We start from the raw sequence: 21,268 nt of genomic DNA, 5'->3' as shown, positions 1-21,268 counted from the left end.
TTGTTGAATAAAAATTCGCCCTGATCTGGTGATCGAGCCCGGCACCATCACCTATCCGGGCCAGTCACTCTGCCACTTAAACAAGCTAATCAGGACGGCTACCAGATGGTAAGGCGAGATCATGTGGGTCAACTACTAGAGGTGAGTGTGGTGTCAGTCAGGAATCCCCCAAGGCATAGTAGATTTCTAATAAGGGAGTAATCACTCATTAGCATCCACACGAGCGCGGCCACCCGGCTACAAATACGGCTAAAAATATTTAGGGGGATTCCTAAACATCAGACTAGTATTTTTGAAATGTTGCGTATTCTGTTTGTTGAAGAGCCAACACCTTAATTAACACTACACTATATTTCCTTCCACGACATTTCGGTTTTAGATTTATCACTGCGCGTTTTTTGAAGGAAGCCAACCTCAAAGTTGAATATCGGGACTTAGCTATCTCACTAACTTTGTTCATAAATTTAGTACTCACTGAAAAACACGACACTTTGAAATGATTCATCGGTGGCGCGCTTAGCGACATCACGAGCCGAGCGATCATTACATGTATGCGAGGATCATCGTCTTTAAGATACTGGTTGGGCGATCGCTATCTATCCACTAAGATAAAGCTTAAATATGGTTTCGTTTATCGGGGTTTAACGTCCCAAAGCGACTCAGGCTATGAGGGACGCCGTAGTGAAGGGCTCCGGAAATTTCGACCACCAGGGGTTCTTTAAAACGTGCACTGACATCGCACAGCACACGGGCCTATACAATTTCGCCTCCATCGAAATGCGACCGCGCCGCGGCCGGGATCAAACCCGCGTCATTCGGGTCAGCAGCCGAGCGCCATAGCCACTCAGCCACCTCGGCCGCTCTTAAATATAGAACGCATGCAGCTCATAACGGGTCCTTGAGAGGGGGCATTGCACCCATAGGGTTGTTTAAGTACAGTGTCTTCATAGAATTCTGGCATTGTGCGTACGAAATCATTTCGAGATAGCTAATGGAGTGAGCGCATGTATCGTTTCTAACGCGGGAAAAACAAATATATCTGCTTATTGATAAAGACGGAGGCCACAAGGCACGACGCCGCGTATCAGTCGACGTTCCGAGTCGTTAGTCTGTTCGCCCCAGTGTTGCGTTCAGTTCAGGCTGCCTGCCAACCATGGACGTGTGCGCGGCGTTCGCGGCTGTTGGTTCGGCGGGAGGGCGAGCACTTTCGGCGTTTTTCTTCGAGTACAAAACGCTCAAGGTGGTGCAGATCGGCAACAAGAAGATCGGCCTGCTCAACCGGATTATACAGATCGTCATCATGGGCTTCGTGATCGGGTGCGTATAGTCCAACGAAAGAACTTTCAGCTTCGGCACCTGTGCTTCGTCAGCCGCAACGTCATCACTCGCGATGACTGTTCCCGAGCAAGAGAAATGCGCGTATTATTTTTGGCGACAAATCTGGTTGGAAGCTTTTATGATGCTTTCCTCGCACCTAGAGGCTTCAGGTCGAGGAATCGAATCCTGGATGCGGCGGCCGCATTTTGACAGAGGCGCACGATGCAAAAAGCTCTGTACTGAGCAATCAATGCCAGGGCGCGTTAAATAGCCCCAGGCAGTCGAAATTAATTAGCAGTCCTTTTCTACAGCGTCTCTTGTAGCGCACTTGCAGCTTCTGGATGTTAATTCCTACAGTCCTATACTACATATAGTTGCTTAAAGTTCAATATAAACGATTTTATTGCTAGGTTGGAAAAACAGCTGCTGGTTCCCTGTGCTTTTCCTTCCCTGCAACTTCCATTGCTATTATTTAGAGAGTGCGCCCATAAAATGAACTTTCCAAGCAAAAATAGAGACGCTCCAAAATTGGCTTTTGCGAGGAGGGAGTAGTAACTGTCTCACTGCTCCATGGACACCTCAACCACGCCATGAGGGAAAGGAAGAAGTTGGGAGTGAAAGAGAAAGAGGTGCCATAGTGGAGGGCCATATTACTTGAGGAGAAGAAGAAGAAGAAGAGGGCTCCGTGAGCTGGGTATCTTTAACGTGCAATGACATCGCACAGCACACGGGCGTCTTTTGTATATCACTCCACCGAAGTGCGGCCGTCGCCGCCAGAATCGAACCCGGTCCACCGGTTCTGTAGCCGATTGCCCTAACAGGGTAGGTCACGTACCGCGGTGTGCAAACACGGTGCAGCCATAAAAAATAGCCGAAAGTTTAAAATGAGAAGGGATATGCGGTCATTGATGAGGACGAACATATACGCCGACGAAAGTGAAGCCACTTCAGCAGTGTTCGCTCCGCAGAAACCTACTGTCAGCGAAGCCGAAGCAACCGAGGACCATAGGGCAATGCTTCTTTTTTATAATATATGGTGTTGATCAATGAAAAATTAAGTGTAATTATTTATTGTTGCGATGTAACTGATCAGAAAGTAGAACAAAAACAGCCGCTTGCCGCGGTAAGGGTCGGGCACACACGCACGCACGCACACGCACGCACGATTATCCCAGTCCACCAGCGATCTCAGCAGCCCAGCGCGCCATGGCCGTGGCGGTCGCGCCACAATGTGAGACAGTGGCTCGACTTAATTAGCAGCACCAAAACATGTGAGCGTTTTTTTTTTTGGGGGGGGGGGGGGGGGGGCGCTCATCTGATGCATGAAACCGTTCAAGAGTGCTGCCTGGCATCGAAGCCTTATTTCATATCAGAATATAAAAGCGACGCTGGCATCAAAGCACCTTAGCAAGTCCGTATGAATGGATGGGGCCCGGAATACGGACGCTTAGGCGGAAAGTGCGAGGCGGAGGCCAAGAATGCACTTCTGCATTAACGCAGGGCAGCTCATATAGAACCCCACTTTATCGGTAATTGCCAGGCAGTTTTGCTGCGCAACGGCTGCATACCATGCACCCCGGCGCAGGTACGCCATGATCATCGAGAAAGGCTACCAGCGCTACGGCTCGTGCACGAGCGCCACCACGGTGAAGGTGAAGGGCGCTGTGTCCACAGAGTTCCTTCCCGAGGACGCCTTCGACCCTGAGCTGGAAGAGACCTGGCACTACCGCAGGGTCTGGGACACCGAGGACGTAGTCGTGCCTCCGCACGTGAGAGCTTCAGCTTCTGCCCTATGAGCCCTTCATTCGTGACCTCATCGCCCCTTGCTCACGTCTGTGTGTGGCATGGCAACGTAACGACAACTTTGCGTTCACTCTTCTTCACTATTTCGTGCACTCATCTTTCGCCATAGCTTTTTTAGGACTCGTTTTCTTTTCCTGCATTTTGGCTTCTGTGCCTGAATGAAATACTTGTCTTCCAATCGATTACTGACAATGCAGGAGCCCAATCAGTTTTTCATCACGACCAACGTAGTAGTGACACCCAATCAGACGAGAGGCACTTGCCCGGAGGTAAGCAAACGACTTGAGCGCCTCTGCAGGCCACTTGCGACTATTCGCAGCGAAATGCGCATTTCTCTTCAGGACCCCGACGTCAAGCTCGCGCGATGCCGATCCGAGAATGACACCACGAGCTGCAAGAGAGGAGCCATTGTTAGGCGTGGACATGGTGAGTGCTCGCAGTAAGCTGCTGGTGGCTGTGTATGCCACGCGGACGTCATAAAACCGCTACAGCGTTGACCCATGAGCTGGTCCAGTGACGTCACTACCATCCAGCCAATGGACGAATTTTATGACCGATGACACATTCTAGCCCCAAGGGGTTTCGAATGATGTCGCATCAAAAAGCCGGGAAAAAATGCAGGGGTTTTCAAAAACGCTAAAAGGAAAAATTACCTAAAAGAGAGATTATTTAGGTCTGAGTAAGCGAATTTCTGGTTAGGGCATGGAACATAATTGTCTGGTTTACGCTTCCTCCATCACATATAAAGATTTCTTCTCTTGCATATAGTCAGCCCAGAATGAAACGCAAACAACGCCTGTGAACAAAACAGAATATTTTACTTCTGTATTTCCAGCTGCAGCGTACAACTAGCCTGATTCGTCTTTCTGGGTAAAAGGTCTGCGGAAGCATTTATTCATAGGCCAGGTGTAAATTAATATATCGCTGCAAAGTAGAATAGTACGGCACATGCGTGTTCGCGTTTCATACCGCCCTCACTGTACAGTCACGGCCGTCTAAGACAAAAGGAAGCCTTTGATGAGGCCATTCCTTTTAAGCTACAATGACCTCCAGTCTTTTCACCAACATCAGCATCAATATTTTTCAGTTTGTTCGTGAAAGCAAGCCTCTGGGAATCTTGGTCGATTTAGAGTATTGTTCTTTAATTGCGGACAGTAAGTGCCGTTCTGTGGCCCTGTGGACTTCTGCGCATGGTATACCCAGCCAATCACAAACCGCTCTTGCCTCGTCATGTCGGCCCCTGACAGTTTAACCTGTCACAGCGCTTGCATGCAGAGGCGGATTTAATCATGAAGTGCCCCCTGCCGAACGCGAATTTTTCTTTCTGTAGAAGAACTGAATTGGCCGCCCTTTTTTCAACTAAAAAATTCATGACATGCATTGTTCACTAGGACTGCCTGCTTCAATAGTTCCACTAAGAAGTTGCCCGTAACTACGCTTCTGCTTGCATGTTTACATTAAGACGCAGCATAAAAAAAATACTGCACTTTATTGTCTTCTGCGAGTGCCGCGAGTTTATTCCTGATGGTGCACTCCCGAGAGGAATGTTGCCGAGGTTACTATAAATCAGACTTGGGCCAAGACTTAGGCTTTCTGTAGAAAGAAATCTTTAATTGGGCCCGCGTACAGTGGCGAATAAAAAAAGACTGGCGCAAGTTACTGGCGACGACGGCAAAAAAAAAAGAAAAATAGATATATTTCTTTGCAGACGATTGCTTTCTCCTGAACCAAGCACACGACTGAAAGTGGGAACTGCCTAGCAGTCTTGTCGGCCTTTTCGCGAACTAGGGCGCCGCGAGTTGCGATTACCCCGCTCCAGCGATCGGTCACTTATGCCTATTTTTTTGTTCCCCACTGTACGACCCTGCACTTGCGATCAGTTCTATGCGTGACCTGTCGCAGGCGTCATGACCGGACGGTGCATCAGAGCAGCGGGACATTCCGAAGAGGGTCAGCACGTGTGCGAGATATCCGGCTGGTGTCCTGTGGAGCGGAAGATCCTACCCCTGTAAGCAGGCACTGGCCAGTGCGGTGTGCTTTTGACCTTCCTCTGAGATCCGAACACTCCATTTCAACAGTACCTGACAATCTTATCGTAAAGCTTGACTTTGTTCCGCTCAAACCTGGAAGACCAGCGACGCCTGGTGGACCTGGCGAGAGCTGCCGCAGTCTCCGCAGGGGCCCTGAACTAGGGGCTCTACCCAAACGACAGGGAAGGCTTCCCTGGACTAGGGTCTCCACACAAACGCCAGAGAAGGCTTCTTTTTTCATTAATTCACCCGCCGCGGTGGCTCAGTGGTTAAGGCGCTCGTCTACTGAGCCGGAGCGCCCGGCTCCGAACCCGACCGCGGCGGCCGCGTTTCGATGGAGGTGAAACGCAAAAAGGCGCCCGTGTGCTGTGCGATGTCAGTGCACGTTAAAGAACCCCGCCGGTAGAAATTATTACGGAGCCCTCCACTACGGCGCCTCTTTCTTCCTTTCTTCTTTCACTCCCTCCTTTATCCCTTCCTTTACGGCGCGGTTCAGGTGTCCGCCGATATATGAGACACATACTACGCAATTTCCTTTCCCCCAAAACCAATTATTATTATTATTATTATTATTATTATTATTATTATTATTATTATTATTATTATTATTATTATTATTATTATTATTATTATTATTGTTGTTATTATTACTACTACTACTACTACTACTACTACTACTCCACTACGGTACCTCTTTTTCTCTTCCTTCTTTCGCTCTCACCTTCCTCCGTTCGCTTACGGCGCGGTTCAGGTGTCCACCACCGAGATGTGAGACAATTACTGCGCCATTTCCTTTCCTGAAAAACCAATTTTCCAATTTTCATTCCATTGTCCGAGCTCTCAAAACGCGCACGCTTTGTTATCTTCCGCAGTTGTGCAAGATTGAAAGTGACTCGTCTTCACCATCTGATCACTTGTTTCTTAAAGGGAGACTGAGGACAAATTGAAGTTCATGTTTTTCGATACATTACCTGATTCTACTGTAAAACACGCTGCCTTCTCAGAAAACGGAGCGTTTAGAAGCCAGAAAAAGCAAAAACAAACATGAAATACTCGTGTCACGACTACAGCCGATTTTTCAAGCAAGCTGCGGTGAATCTACGCAGTTTTTGTCGCAGATCCCAGAGGCTGAGCTAAACCGCCATTCAGTTGCAAACGGTTATCACGGAGCTCTTTTGGGGGTAGACTCCACGAATTTGAATTGACTGGCGGGAAAATTTTTAAATGCATGTTTTTCGGCAATAAATGCGACTTTGTCGCAGGACAAAAATCGGAATACTCAGAAAGAGACGTAAAATCTATTTTCTTTAACAAAAAATTTCACGGAATTGTCCTCAGTTTCCCTATAAAACCGCTGGGCGTATACTGAATAAGCATCCGTGTCAATCAATATTGTACTGTTATTGATCGTTTATTTCTGGGAAAACTTTAGGTGACATTTTGTAATGCCCAACTGGTCAATCTATCTGTATATTAGTAGTATTTTACTTTTATTTGGCTCTTTGCAGGCAGATCAATTTCTACGCAGCCTCTCTTACTGCTTAGTAAATAACTCAAGTAAACAAAAATACACGCTCCTATGCTACCACGACCAAGGAAATCAGAGTTAAGTAGAAGTAGGTCCTTCCGTACAACAAGACTCAAGCTGTGGAATGTCGTGCAACACCACTGCGCTCAGCTTGGACGGGCGTTTTAACGCGATAGCGCTAAGGCCCCTTTGTCCAGTCACTTAGGTAGGCCGCTTAGGCCACGTGACCTTGCAGCGTCATCACAACCTGCCCATCAATAGTGAGCAGACTGCCCACCGCAGCAGGTGGCAGTTAAATTAATGATTGGTCGCTCGTAAAAAGCAACCTGGGTCGCACAAGGTCCCCCGCTGCGAGCACCTGCCATCTCAGGGCAGTGGCGCATCGCTTAACTACTGTACCACTGCGCCAGGAAGGGGTGTGAGGACATAAAAGGATCCACGAATGTGAAGTAGAGAATGATCTGCATATATGGGAATTCACCCAATACGCTATCGCGTCATACCCTTAAGGCGGAGCTTAAGTGTCTTCTCCATTTTTTTATAAACCCTCCCTCCGGCTGCGCTTCTAGGAACAAAATGTGTCTTCATATAAGTGTTTCAAATGCATCTTCTGGCGAATTTCTTACACCCGCCGTGGTGGCTCAGTGGTTAGGGCGCTCGACTACTGATCCGGAGTTCCCGGGTTCGAACCCGACCGCGGCGGCTGCGTCTTTATGGAGGCAAAACGCTAAGGCGCCCGTGTGCTGTGCGATGTCAGTGCACGTTAAAGATCCCCAGGTGGTCGAAATTATTCCGGAGCCCTCCACTACGGCACCTCTTCTTCCTTTCTTCTTTCACTCCCTCCTTTATCCCTTCCCTTACGGCGCGGTTCTGGTGTCCAACGATATATGAGACAGATACTGCGTCATTTCCTTTCCCAAAAAAACAATTATTATTATTTCTTACATTTTTCTTGAGCCTTACTTGCTCAGTACTAAAAACTGAACGTTTTTTACAGAATTGTGTGTCCGGCTGGGAATAACGTACAGTAAACTGTGCGACATTTTTCCAACCAATACTTTTAATGAAAAACGAAGTGCCGACATTTCGGAGCCGGCTCGGCTCCTTCTTCAAGGGCGACAAGGGGCAGTTTGATTTTCAGCTTTAAGTACATGGTGAGGAGGAGGGGTACTGTCGGCCTCCATGAAAGCTTTCGTCCATTATTTTTTTTATAGCACGACGAATGTTTGCAAATTAGAAGCTCAATGTTTTGTCTTCTTTTCTTCTTCTTCCGAATATTTCTTCGGTACTAACGTCGTCGTGTTCCTCCAATTCCAGAAAAAACGGCTCAGGCCTGTTGGCCGGCGCACGTGATTTCACGGTCCTCATCAAAAACTACGTCCAGTTCCCATTATTCAAAGTTCACAGGTAATTGCACTCCTCTTTACGCATTTATTTGCTCGGGAGGTATTACAATCTATCTCGTTGACTGCACTGGCCTGAGTTGAGTTGAGTTGAGTTGAGTGGTTGTAAACTACCGGTGGGATTAGCCTTGCAGTTGCTGCCGGCAGTTGCTCCACCGTAGCGACACTTAAATAGAAATCACAGAAACACTGTCCGCAAAAACCCAAATAGACACTCCTGAGGTCACCATGTGGAGGCCAAATCCGTGTCCTGCAGGTAAAGTAGAAGGCGAGAAGCATACCTTCTACTCGACTGGCTCCCGCGCGGGAAAACAATGTCCTGAAGAGAACTGTGAGTAACTCCTGCCTTCTTGAGGGATCCGAATAACACAGCCCGTTCCGCGTTGTACAAAGTACAGCACAAGAGGTAATGTTCTATGTCACCACACACACCACACGTTGAACACAATGGTGACAACGCTAGGCCAGTCTTATACATCCACGCCGGCGTACGAGCAGAATCCGTGCGAACGCGGTGCAGCAAAGTGGCTTGGTACCTTTAGAGACCCTTGGTCACACATGGCTGATGTGGAGAACTCCACAAAGAACTGAAGTGGCACAACACCACATCTCTGAACATTTGCTTGATTTCATGAGGGACTCCATGTACTGGAATCCCGGAGAGAGCTGTATGGGCGAGGTTGTCTGCTATCTCGTTGCCTAAGACACCTATGTGCGAGGGCACCCATTGAAAACGTATAGAGAAGCCTTTGCTATGTAGATTCTGCACCAAACGTAGGGATCTAAGACTCAAGGCATCAGTGGGGAACCCGTACTCTAACCTTTGAAGGGCAGATTTTGAATCCGTAATTATGACAGTAGGTTGAGGCGTACAACACCGTAGCTTCTTTAGAGCTGCCTCAATGGCAACGCTTTCGGCCATTGTGGAGGACACGACTTTAGTAAAACGAACAGACCAATCATACTTCAAAGACGGAATATGAAAAGCAGCTGCACTAGATCCTCTGCCCTTGTCCACAGAGCCGTCTGTAAAAATTTGAAGATGACTGGCATATTCGGTCTCAAGATGTTCCAGTACGAGCGAACGCATTGCCGCTAAAGGAGAATTCCGCTGAGCGCGAACGTGGGGAATTGTCAAGGAACAATCGAGGCTCGGAAAGGACCAAGGTGGCTTCAACGTCTTAGGTCGATCTCGAAGGTCGAGACCCAGAGAACGAAGAGTATTTAAAGCCAAGTATACGCCCGGGACTCAGATCTCTTTCGAAGGCGCTGTAGAAGCGCTCTCCCGGCAACAGTCTATCTGAGGCGGCCGATTTGCAGCAAAAGTCTTTGTGAAGCGGCTAGCCGAAGAGGTTTCGATTGAGACTCATACAGTACTGCATTGTTTGGAGCAGCCTGCGGAACGCCGAGAGCCCTCCTTAGTCCCATTCTGTGCAAAACCTCAAGGCGTTCCAGCTGCGATACCGAGGGGGAAATTAAAGGGAGCTGGTACAATATGCGACTTGTCACCAGGGCATCGTGAATCCTGATCATTGAAGCAGGATGGTTTCCCCATTGCTCACTAGCAACTCTACGAAGCACATTGAGACGCGAAGATAGTGAAGCCACAATCGAGTCCACAGCTCGTCGCCACTGTAGACGTGAGTCAATAGTGACGCTCAAAAAACGCATGTGGTTAACCTGACGAAGGCAAGACTGATCAAGGTCTATGCTCAGCCGCGCATACCGTCGTCCCCTACCTGGAAACAGGACGAAGCCAGATTTTTCCACCGAGAGAGTCAACCCAACACCTTGAAGGTAACTTTTAACTGAAAGCACGGCCTGTCGCGCTAATAGAGCTAAGCGTTTGTGTTAATATCCGGTTAACCAAAGACAAATGTCGTCTGCATATATCGACATATGGACATGCCTACAATGTTTTTGCACTTTTGCGGGAAGACCAGCCATGACAACATTAAAGAGCGTTGGGGACAGGGCACTACCCTGAGGTACCCCTCGCGATACCGCCCTTTCGGAGCTCATTGTACTGCCTAACCGCACTCGAAATTTACGATCACTGAGAAATGAGTGAATGAATCGCAGAAGATAGCCCTGTACGCCTATGACCTGCAGACTATTCAGTATTGAGCTCTGGAGGACTGGCCTGCCTCACTGCATATCTTGAACACTACCACGCACATCCGTCAAAATGTTGTCACGATGTTCCTGTTTGTTTTGCTCTGTAACCCTCTTTCCCTTTTCATTCGCTTTCTCTTTCTTTACATTGAAGCCCATCTGCTTAGAATTTAATCATTTGATTTTATTTCCATTGCAAAACCGAAACGATTTGCTCTACGCAACAGTTTATTCCCATGAATTCATCTAATTTGACTGAGGCTAAAGGTTCGGAAATAAAAAAAAATCCGCGGTTGATTGCAATGTACAGTGGCTACTTAAGCCCAGACGCCAGTGACCCTGAGTAACAGACTTACAGCAATGTAGATATTGGTGTATCGAAAACTTTCAGTCATGTGCTGCACACATACAGGTATATTGTCATGTAGTGGTGACGGCAGTCGAAGCAGCGATGAAGACGGACGAAAGGGTCTTCTAAGAGAATACTGTTTATTGGGCTGACTTGCACCCAAAATGGACCGAATCACTCGGCGGCGGCGAAGCGACAAGCGTGCTCGGCGGTCGTCGAACAGAATGCCCGCCGCTGTCGGCCGTGCTCAATTTAAAGCTGATAGCGAACTTTCGAGATAAAGCGTGCAGAGTTACTAGAACATTCCGGAACAACGTAGAATCAGCTCTGCCTGGCTGCGATCAATCGAGATAAATCTAGTCGCGTCAATTGCGTCACAAAAAAAGCGATAAAGTGGTGTGGCGGCAGATTTGAAAAACGAACAAACACTGCAAATATTCGCGGCAATACGGTCATGTACATATACACGGTCATGCGCATATACAGGTATATGGAGCAGTACAAGTCGTCCAAACTGTTTTCTGCTATCAGTCACTACGGTGGCTCAATGATTTTCGCGTTCCTCAACTGAGCCAAGGTCGCGGAATCGAATCCCAGTCGCAGCGGCTGCGTATTGATGGTGGCGAGAAAACATCTGTGTACTGTGTGATGTCAGTACACGTTAAGAAATTCTTGGTCGTCGAGACTAATCCGGCGCTCTCCGCAATGGCATTGCCCGCGTGCAGGTTTGGGACGATAGGCCCCACATTCCATGCTTTTTTTGTTGTTGTTTCATGCGTGGTCACATTACCTCAGCTATCTGCAAATGATTCTCGACTAGGCGACGTTTATAGGGTTACGCACTCCTGCATAACCAGCAATTGTGAACTACGAGAAAGCTCCCACTACCGCCATCTGGAGTTGCTTTAGAGGCGGCGGCCCCTGCGTGGCTCTAAGGGAGCCACAATTTGGTTTGGGCTAGTTTGTACCTACTCGGATAGAGCGCGCAACAGTCGGTGCAACTGGGGACAAGGACACAAAGAAGCACAATGAAAGATTAGGCTGGCTCCGGTGCTGTCGCCGGTTTTCCGTTTCCTTATTCCTCGATGCGCCGTGCTCTTTCTAAGAGAGCCCGTCTTCGGTGATCAATTACATTACGTAAGACTCATGAATTTATTTTCGTGCAAAAATTTATGCGTTGTGGTGACGTAGACGTTTTCCCGGGCTAATTTATTCATGGTCTTCGAAATAAGTGCGCGCTTAAAAAACGAACACAGCCAGGGTTAGAAAAGGGACAGAAACGACGGGATAACGCCACAATAAGACATTAAAAGAGACCGTAGGGTATGGGATATATGTTTAATACTTTGTAATGGGATAGTTGGTTGACACTCTTTGAAATACGCGTGCGCTTAATAAACGAAGATTAGAATACACTCACACTTGTCCCGTCGTTCCTGTTAATTTTCTGCCCATTTCTTCGTCTATTAAGCGCACATTAATTTAAAAGTTGCCGTGATGTTCATGGCTTTCTCCGTGCAATACTATATGAAGGCACTCATTGCTTTTCCAAGTCCGAGAGAACTTGTATTCAGATTCACTCTCACTAATCACAGCGCATTTTTCTTTCTCTTTTTATTTCAGTTCGTAAAGTACTGTTAGATGCAGGTAGTAGTACATAACCTTATTTTCCAACGGATATAGGATGGGCTTGAGCCCAACCGCCTAGACGACGGCCTGGAATCCGTGAACCCGGGTGGCGTGTTCGGCCAGTCACACGGTTCTAAGCTGTCTCAGGGTCTGAGCTGCGTATTAGAGTCTCCCAAAGTCCATTTGTCTTAGTTTCCGTGTGCGTATCGTATGCTTCAGGATAGGTCCACATAATGTGTAGGAAATCTGCCCTACCCTGACGCAGCCGTCATCTATCTGAGAATTGTCCCGGGTACCACTGGCTAAGGCTAGCCGGGGTCGGATATGTCCTCGTCTGTAAGCGCCTGCAGATGTTTTCATTGCTTTTAGAGTTGAATTTTTAGAGATGTGTGAAGCTTGGACGACGCTTACGTCCCCTGGTGAAAGAAAAATAAAGCAATAGAAGGACCAGAAGCTTTAAACATGACGACAGCCACAGCGAGTGTGCCCGTTGCTCCTCCGATATTGCTGCATATCCTACCCGGATTTTTAAGCGGCAAAAATTCGGCGGAGAAGTATTTATTCGTAGGGCATGGTTCCAACTGGCGTCACTCGGCACTTGCAGGCGCAACATCCCCGACCAGATGAACGCGTCCTACCTCAAGGCATGCGTCCACGACGAGAAAAAATCGCCGCTGTGTCCCATTTTCCGCGTCGGTGACATGGTCGAACAGGCCGGCGCAGACTTCGACCAGATGGCATTGGAGGTTTGAGTTTTAAGGCGAAAGCCTTTAATGGCTCATCGTTGTCCGTCCGTCCGCGAAATATGTCACACTATGACGTCATCAATGGCATAACTGCTATAACCCATATACTCTTAGCAATTACTAAGTAATGGGCGATTAGTAATTAGTCATAATTTTAATTAGGCATTGGTTAGTAATATCTAAATGAATAAAAATTAAATAAATAAAAACAAAAATGAGTGACTAAAAATCAAAGAAATAAAAACCAGGAATAAAAATAAATATCTAAATAAAAATTAACAAATAAAATATATTAAATAAGAACAAAATAACTCAAAATAAACATAAACAGCTAAATTACAATTTAAAACAAAATTTTAATGATGAAAATAGAAAAATGAAATTTAAAAGAAGCTGCCAAAGTGGGCTTTCGCCTCGCGCACTTTATATCGCCAAAGTGCCCCCTGAATTTTTCGACACGATGTGTCTTTGTGTCCTTCAAAAAACTGCACACCCCCTGCTTGCTTTATGCTCCTGCTATGCTCTTGCTGGGGCCTCAGCGATGGGGAGCAGAAACTGCACGTCCACCAAAGAGACAAGTCGGACGACATGTTTCGGGAGCAAATAGCTCATGAAGGCTTTCCACAGCGAAATTATGACAACAGCAGCCCGTCGTTCCTTTGAAGAAAAGAAAAAAAAAGACACCCAGCTTGGCCTTTATTGTAAACGATGAACCCGGTGTTAGCAGTGCTCGCCGCACGCCAAGTTCCTTACCCATAGCCTTAATTAATGCCTTACCTAGCGATAATTAGGAAGAACTTTTTTACATATATTAACACATGCCACGGGTGCACTCGCGTGTGAACACAAGAAGCCATGCATGATATATACTTTCTCTACGGAACGCGTGAGACATTCTCAAACGTGGAAACGTGCTCGGTAATATATTGGCTGCACCTGCACATACATACACAGTACAATATGGCGCAAACACTGCATGGGGATACCGACCTGTCAAGAATGCCCTTTTTCCAGACCATCAAAAATACCATTACACATTTAACATCCTGGCGCAGCAATACACAAGACATCTCATCAAAACAAAAACAAAGCTAAAAACCAAAATGCACCAAGCGCATCGGCGATAATACAGACATTTATATATTTATAGTTATTTGAGGTTTGACACAAAACGTTGCTGTACGTGGCTATCAACGCACTCGCTAAGGTTACAAGGTCTCCGGCCAGATGAGCAGGCGCAGACATTTTGCGGGGGCCTGAGCGCGAACGCTGAGCAGTCCGCAAAGTCTCACGCTTTCCGGCGGTGCGTCTATCCCGCCGAACACGATGCACCTCGGCAGGTGTCCCTTTCCGCAGCCGGTCATGCTCTTTACTCAGCAAGAGCGATGTTCATTACTGTAACCAAAAATTCCCTCAATTACACCCAAAAATTCCTATTTCAGCCCTTTTTTTCCTGCAGCAGCTTGAGAGCTTCGTCAGTTTGGAAAACATCAGGAAATATTGGCTCTGAAATTCCCGGAAGCTCCGTTAAAATTCCCTTTCCGCGAATTTTTATTCCCCAAGTTCCCCGAAAACAGAAAAATTCACCGAATATAATAACAGTCCTGAGTAATCGCTTTGGGGGCATTTTGCAGAACATAATTTCTCTCAAACACCTAGGAACTGAACATGGAAAGGTTCGATCTTTCTCAATCCTTAAACTTTTTCTTTTTTATCTCCTTCTCGGTCACCTTACAAACACGAACAGTCGTAACGTATGCGTCTTGTTTTGTCATGTCACCTTAGGGTGGAGTGATTCAGATTACGATCTCCTGGGACTGTGACCTCGACTACGACATAAGACACTGCCTTCCGGACTACTCCTTCACGAGGCTGGACGACCCGGATGCCACGGTCGTGCGAGGATTTAACTTCAGGTCAGTGCTTGCCTTTCATGAACCACACAGCAGCACCAGCACATACAGTTACGCCAGCAGCAACACCAATGTCGGCTGTCTTTGGTGCTACACGGATCTCTGTAACAAGACTGGATGCCTTCCTTACATTGCCTAAGGCTGATTCGCCGTGACATTAGGGACATGTCGGATGATTTCCGAAGCGCTCGAGAGATATGGACGTTTTTCTGCAGGTACGCGAAGCACTACAACGAGATGAAGCGGACTCTGGTGAAGGCGTACGGCATCAAGTTCGTGGTGCGGGTGCGAGGCGAAGCCGGCAGGACAAGGCTCTCGTCGATTGCCGTCACAATGGGATCGGGGCTCGGCCTGCTCGTGGTGGTGAGCGTCTCAGGACATGTCGATAGTAGCAGCCATGATCAGTGCAGTCGGCATCTGACGTTGGAAGTATGGCGTAAACAGTAGGCAACGTCTAACGCCACTTTGCTGTGTCGTCCGACAGATTTCAGCAGTGATCGTGCCTCTGATTCTGTGGTCAGGCGCGCCTGTCTATATCGGCATAAGGTCATAGGACGGAGAGTACGGGCTACAGGTTTTTTTCTGCGGACTTCTGCGGTTGACGAATGTGGAGCAGAGACATCGCTAGTTTATTTTTGCCCACTCTGAGCATCTCGCATGCAACGTGAACACTTGATCTGCCCCTTCACACCGACATTCCATTTCAATATGGAGAAGGTACAGCTAGACGTTAAACTGCTGCTTGCTGACATTAAAAAAAAGACAACTGTATTGATTATAGCGTGTGGCTCAATTGTAGCCACACGCTGCAAAGAAAGTTTGTACATATTACAATAGCTAATCATAAAATGGGAACAAAAATGCGCGCACTTGTCCTTCAAGAAGGAATATAAGCAGTATAATGTGAGAAACCGCTGACACTGGAGAAGGGGCGGGGGTGAGTTATTAACCTGTTCATTCTGAGTGTTGGTAACGATTTGTGTGCTAGGACTCGGAAGCCGCACCTTGTGCACGGAAGTGTCGCGAGGCAATATTCGCGCTGTGCTCTTGCGCTGAGCACTGGGTTTTCAAGAGGTTTTTCCGAACGCTATTTTTTCCCTTTCAGTCCGAACCTCAATATGAGATGGCTGACTCCTGGTGTGTCCAGAACACCGTGGTCTATAATGAACGCTGCATTTGGGCAAATGGAAAGATAGCTTGGAGGCTACTGTACGTACTCACCTCCCGCATTCCTTTCTCCGTAATCCGGGCCCGTGGTTCGTATACTATGCTAACTGCATGTACGCGAAATTTCGCCCGAAGGCCCAAGCGACGGAAGCAGTCCACGAGCGGCGCCGTCGCGCGAAGTCTACGGGCCGTGTCGCTTACCTCGTCGCTTTTTTTTTCCTTCACAAAAAAAATATCGCTTATCGCTCGAAAGTGATTCAACCCCCCCCCCCCCCCCCCCCTACCAGTGGCATGCGCTTCCGTTTTAACGCAATAGCGTTAAGGTTTCCGTTCTGCATAAAATCTGGCGTCGCCGTCGGCGTTGTGAGCGAAAAATCTCCGGAGAAGCAACCTAATGATTGGCTAACAGAGTTCGCTCGGGAAGAGCAACCTGGGTCTCACAATGCCCAACAGATGGCAGCACGTGCCATCGCAGGGCAGTGGCTTATCGCTTAACCGCTGCACCACTGCGTCAGGAGGGGTATGAGGGCTCCCAGGGATTTATGAATATAAAGCCGAGATTGGCACGTTCTACATACATGGGCATTAACCCATTAACGCTATAGCGTCCTAACTTTAAGGCGTCCCCTCCAAGTTTTATCACATCGGTCTTCCCCCGTGACCTCCCTCCGCCCCAGGAAGTGCGCTGGCTTGGCCATCGTCGCTAGGTCATCGTGCAGCAGGCAGAGATGCAAAATTTAAGACTAGGAATCTACTTGTCGGTAACAGAAGGTCAACATCATTTGGAATCGGGCTTCTGACAGGTGACATGCAGATCGAGCCGAGTGCGGGCGCTCTATCACCAGGCGCTCTATCACCAGGCTCTTCAGCGGTCGGTGCAGAGTCAATCGCGGCACAAATTCTCAGTAGCATATAGACTTCTCACTTACTAGCCGAGCGAGGTGACAGATAATGCGGGTGTTTACCAAGCTGAACAGGCACCGAACGAAAGCCCATCTCCACTGCTGCCCGTCGCGTCTGTCGCCGTCGCTTGCCCGCTAAGTGACGGAGTGTGCGACGGTGGTCTTTGCCGTGCCACGGTGTCGCGTCGCTCTTTTTTCGGGCACATGGAGCTCCCTTTTCATTGTTATCGTCGTCATCGTCTGAGTCGAGTGCATTGCAGCAGAAGGGCCTCAATGAATGACCTCAAATAGCTCCACTTTTTTCGTGGCCGCGGCCACGTTAATCCATCGCATCGTTTCTTTTTACTGGACGGACGCTATAAGCGAATTTCCGTTTAAGCGAAAGCTCTTCCTGCCGCCGCACAATGCAGCGTGCGCGTAATCGTCCTCATGCGTCCTTATGCGGCCATGCAAAACACAACGCGAGTGTCGAGAAGATACACAGTGTGTACGTGAATGTGACGTTTTCTCAATGTGGTGACGTGTCCGGATGCAGGCCACCGTCTTCTGCGACTTCGTCGTCATCCATTTTGACAAGCGGAAGAAACTCTACAGGGCCAAGAAGTTCAAATTTGTCTCGAAGAGGGACAGCTGCAATGTAAGTGATGGCGTCGTAAAAATTGTGGCCTCTGGTTGAAGCTGGTTTACGGTGAAAAACTGCCCTCTTTGGAGGGAACAACGCACACTAACGTTGCGACGAGGAAAAAGGGATAAGATGAATAGTGTTTGCCCTGCCTCTTCCTGGCCGTGACTACTTCTGGTCATCCACATCACGCACGCGTGGGGTAGCCATCACACAGCACCGTACTGCTGTTTCAGCACACTTCAACCAGTTACCTGAATCTGGGACGCAGATATTAAAGTATTAATACCATAGCATTAGAAACATCAAGAAGAAAATGTGACGTATGAAGCTAATTTCGGGGATTAGTTGGAGGGAAGCTGCGTCACCAGACCAGAGCATTCTCACTGGCTGATTGGCTGGGGGGTGTGGGGGTTGAATTGGGGAGATAAGTACGTTCTCCCCTCAATCGCGGCTGACACGGTTCAAAGCCCCCCGGACCCGACCCCGTGATCGCGTACGCTACCGAGCGCTCGCCGACCACAGCGGGCCTTGCTCTGGGGGAACAAAGGAACGACACATTGGCTGACACAAACAGGCATTTATTGCTACAGCAACAATAACGGCAGCTAGCAACAAGGTACGCTAATGAATCAAGGTCGTCCGACTCACCAGCAAGCTTCCGAGCGAATGTTCGCCCGCGCTAGGGCAAGACTCCGCAGGCCGGACGGGACGAGTACGGGAGCCTGTCTCCCCGTCGCTTCTTCGCCCCGCCGGCGAAGAGCGGAGCCGCGAGCGGCACGTCCGCCCGACGATCCCAGCCATGTCCCAGCCCCCTCTGCCCCCTCTCCCGCGCGCGGGCTTTGGCAGTCTCGCGCGCAGCGATGCTGGCGCCCTCTCTTGCCAGTAAATGTAACTCACAAGGGAATGCGCTCAGCCTCGAGGTGAGACCGCCGCTGCACGGTGCCTCGCGGGAAAGCAAACTCAGGGGGCTGCAGGGCAGGTACCCACAGGGGAAGTGACGTCACGAGGCCGGAAGTTAATTTACCTCCGGTAAAGACATCAACAGCTGCTACTGCTATCACGTTGCAGACATAATAAGGGAATTAGGTGTTCTGGTGAATTTTTCTCTCTCATGCAAATACGTGGTCTGCAGTCTTCTTCCGCCCTTCCAGCAAAATGATTTTTACAGTTGTATCATCAAATGTGTGCCAACATTGACCGGTATTATTTATAGATTTTGTCTAAAGAGGTCAATAAACCGAACCTAGTACATGCGTGCTTACTGGTGCGTCGCAACACTACGTCTTGTGCACAGGTCTGGCTACGAGCTCGATACTTGTCTTGAACGAGTTTTCAATGTAATAAACTCAGATTACTCTGTGAATATAACACTGTTAAGCCTCGGTAACTGCCAAAATCTCGTTTAAATCGTAGCGTTAAGCCTTCACTGGTGCATTAATTCTCGCTGCTTGCTTGGTGCTGCGTTGAGCGCAATAACCACACCTTTAGCTTTCGACACAAAACCAGCACTTTCTGACAGGAGACGAAGAAGCAGACAAAACACTGACCAATGGGTGTCTTTATATCATAAAGGTAAGACGGAAACGAGGAACAAAGAGTAGTTGATGCAGAACTTGCGACCATGGTATAGTTGGGAATCATGAGAACTTAAAAAAAAAGAGAAAAATTTTTAGCAGATGGTTTAGCATGGCTAAGCGCAGAATATCGTGAAGTAGCACTAGTTACGATGGGCACTTAAGTTCCTCACGTGCTAAAGGCATTTGCCATAAAGCCTCTGTCCTAAAGGCCTTTAGTGGCACGGGCCGGGACACTTTCTTTTTCGTTCTTTTTATCGTCCCACAATAAGTTTTGTCCTAAAGGCCTCCTACCTACGTGAAGGCTTTCACCCGGAAGGCATTTACAACGAAGGCCTTCACTCTAAAGACTTTATAAACCACAATGACATTTGACCTGACCCAAAAGCTTTTGCCCTGGAGGCCTACCTTGAAGGCCTTCACCCAAGTGTAACACTTCACCCAGGCCTTCATCCAGGTGAAGGCCTGCCATGTGTACACACATGGCAGGTTGCCCACAACCTAGTGGGTAGGTGGGCCGCCTGCCATAAAGTAGGCTTCAGGGACGTATGGTCGTATTCCGGAAATTGGAAAATGCGCCTAGTAGTGCTGGCTCAGTGGTTAGGGCGCTCGGCTACTGATCCGGAGTTCCCGGGTTCGAACCCGACCGCGGCGGCTGCGTTTTTATGGAGGAAAAACGCTAAGGCGCCCGTGTGCTGTGCGATGTCAGTGCACGTTAAAGATCCCGAGGTGGTCGAAATTATTCCGGAGCCCTCCACTACGGCACCTACCTCTTCCTTTCTTCTTTCACTCCCTCCTTTATTCCTTCCCTTACGGCGCGGTTCAGGTGTCCAACGATATATGAGACAGATACTGCGCCATTTCTTTTCCCCCAAAACCAATTATTATTATTATTAGTGCTACAAAAAAAAAAATGGGGATAACCCAGCTTCCTTCCTATCGTCATTACTTGCGTTCACCTACCTTCTATCTCTCCTTCGTCCATACAGCTGAAGGTGGCTCCTCCCGACCTCAGTGCATCGCAGCTCAAGCGTCGAGGCCAAGCGCCCCTCCTGCTCCAGGCGCAGACATCCTCGAGCAGTACGGACAGCAGGCGCTCGGAATGGAACAGCAGCTGACGAATACCACCATATACCACGCATCCAACGCTCAGTTACACTGCGTCCAACTTGCGAATAAAGCTCACACTTCCCGCTCAAACTATATATAGCATTCGGCGGCTTGCAGCGAAAACACCGTCTGCACGACCCCACGACATTGCTTACAAAAAATTTAGACCGTCATACATAGACAACCTATTACGTTTTCTCTGCAAAATATTTAGATTATGGGGTGCACTTGTTGCTGGAGGGCCTGTCCTGTCGGCCTTGTCAGGAACTGTAAGAAGTTGACCATTTTCCCATGGGTCCATCTTTTTAACGGGCCTAGACTCCAAACTAATGGTTGCGTTTTTTTTCTTTGTATTGGTGTGTAAGGCATTAGTGCACATGAATCGCCGCCACGTTGTATTGGCCTACTACTACCCATAAATAATTTATCATTGAATATATTGTCGCGAATCTGTGTACTGTTCGTTTGTTCATTCTTCAAAGCTGCTGACACGCAGCTTTATCGCTTTGTTTGCAAGACTCGCCCAGATTTATCTATATTGATCGCATCCAGGCGGAGCTGATTCTACATTGTTCCAGAATGTTGTGGTAACTTTGCACGCCGTATCTAGAAAGTTTGCCTTCAGCTTTAAATTGAGCATGGCCGAGAGCGGCGGGCATTCTGTTCGACGACCGCCGAGCACGCTTGTTGATACGCCGCCACCGGGTGATTCAGTCCGTTTTGGGCGCAAGTCAGCCCAAATAAAGGGTTTTGTTTAGACACCATTCTCGCAGCCTTTCTGCTCTCCGGATTGCAGTCACCACTACGTGACAATATTTTCTCATGCTTTTCGGTTTAAACAGCCGAAAGATGGCTGTGGCCTCAAGAGTCACTGTCGACCACATGAGGTGTGCAAAAACTGTGATATAATCGCAGCATCCTTGTTTTCAATTAATGTAACGCTATGGCCAGCTAGTCTGCGTAATACTAGGATTGCTGTCAGGGCTGCAAATGCTGCAAGTTTTGTTTCTATCCTTGTTAGTTTCTTTATTTTTCTGTGATTGTTGTGTGGCCTACA

The 21,268-nt window shown here is 48.2% G+C and overlaps 1 protein-coding gene across 2 annotated transcripts; it reads left to right on the top strand.

The window, feature by feature from the left end:
- Nucleotides 1-1,094: 1,094 nt before the first annotated feature.
- On the top strand, nucleotides 1,095-20,963 carry LOC144121271 (P2X purinoceptor 4-like). Of its 2 annotated transcripts, XM_077654390.1 has the most exons (12): nucleotides 1,095-1,317; nucleotides 2,903-3,086; nucleotides 3,318-3,389; nucleotides 3,462-3,546; nucleotides 5,023-5,128; nucleotides 7,996-8,085; nucleotides 12,779-12,920; nucleotides 14,706-14,836; nucleotides 15,049-15,196; nucleotides 15,939-16,042; nucleotides 17,438-17,539; nucleotides 20,091-20,230. In XM_077654390.1, exons 1-12 carry the CDS (start codon nucleotides 1,154-1,156, stop codon nucleotides 20,092-20,094), a joined length of 1,332 nt encoding a protein of 443 aa, XP_077510516.1. In that variant the 5' UTR covers nucleotides 1,095-1,153; the 3' UTR covers nucleotides 20,095-20,230. The 2 variants fall into 2 exon arrangements, with proteins under 2 accessions (XP_077510516.1, XP_077510515.1); XM_077654389.1 differs by lacking the exon at nucleotides 15,939-16,042 and having other exon boundaries at nucleotides 1,096-1,317; nucleotides 20,091-20,963.
- Nucleotides 20,964-21,268: the final 305 nt, after the last annotated feature.

This window comes from Amblyomma americanum, chromosome 2 (assembly GCF_052857255.1).
Source record: "Amblyomma americanum isolate KBUSLIRL-KWMA chromosome 2, ASM5285725v1, whole genome shotgun sequence".
Classification (NCBI taxonomy): domain Eukaryota; kingdom Metazoa; phylum Arthropoda; class Arachnida; order Ixodida; family Ixodidae; genus Amblyomma; species Amblyomma americanum.
Note: the sequence above shows the minus strand (reverse complement) of the source record. Positions and strands in the feature narration are given on the sequence as shown.

Coding starts and splice junctions, on each gene's coding strand:
- LOC144121271 (XM_077654389.1), top strand. CDS start 1,154: ATGGACGTGTGCGCGGCGTTCGCGGCTGTTGGTTCGGCGGGAGGGCGA. Junction 1,318..2,902: donor ATCATGGGCTTCGTGATCGG/GTGCGTATAGTC, acceptor ACCCCGGCGCAG/GTACGCCATGATCATCGAGA. Junction 5,129..7,995: donor GAGCGGAAGATCCTACCCCT/GTAAGCAGGCAC, acceptor CTCCAATTCCAG/AAAAAACGGCTCAGGCCTGT.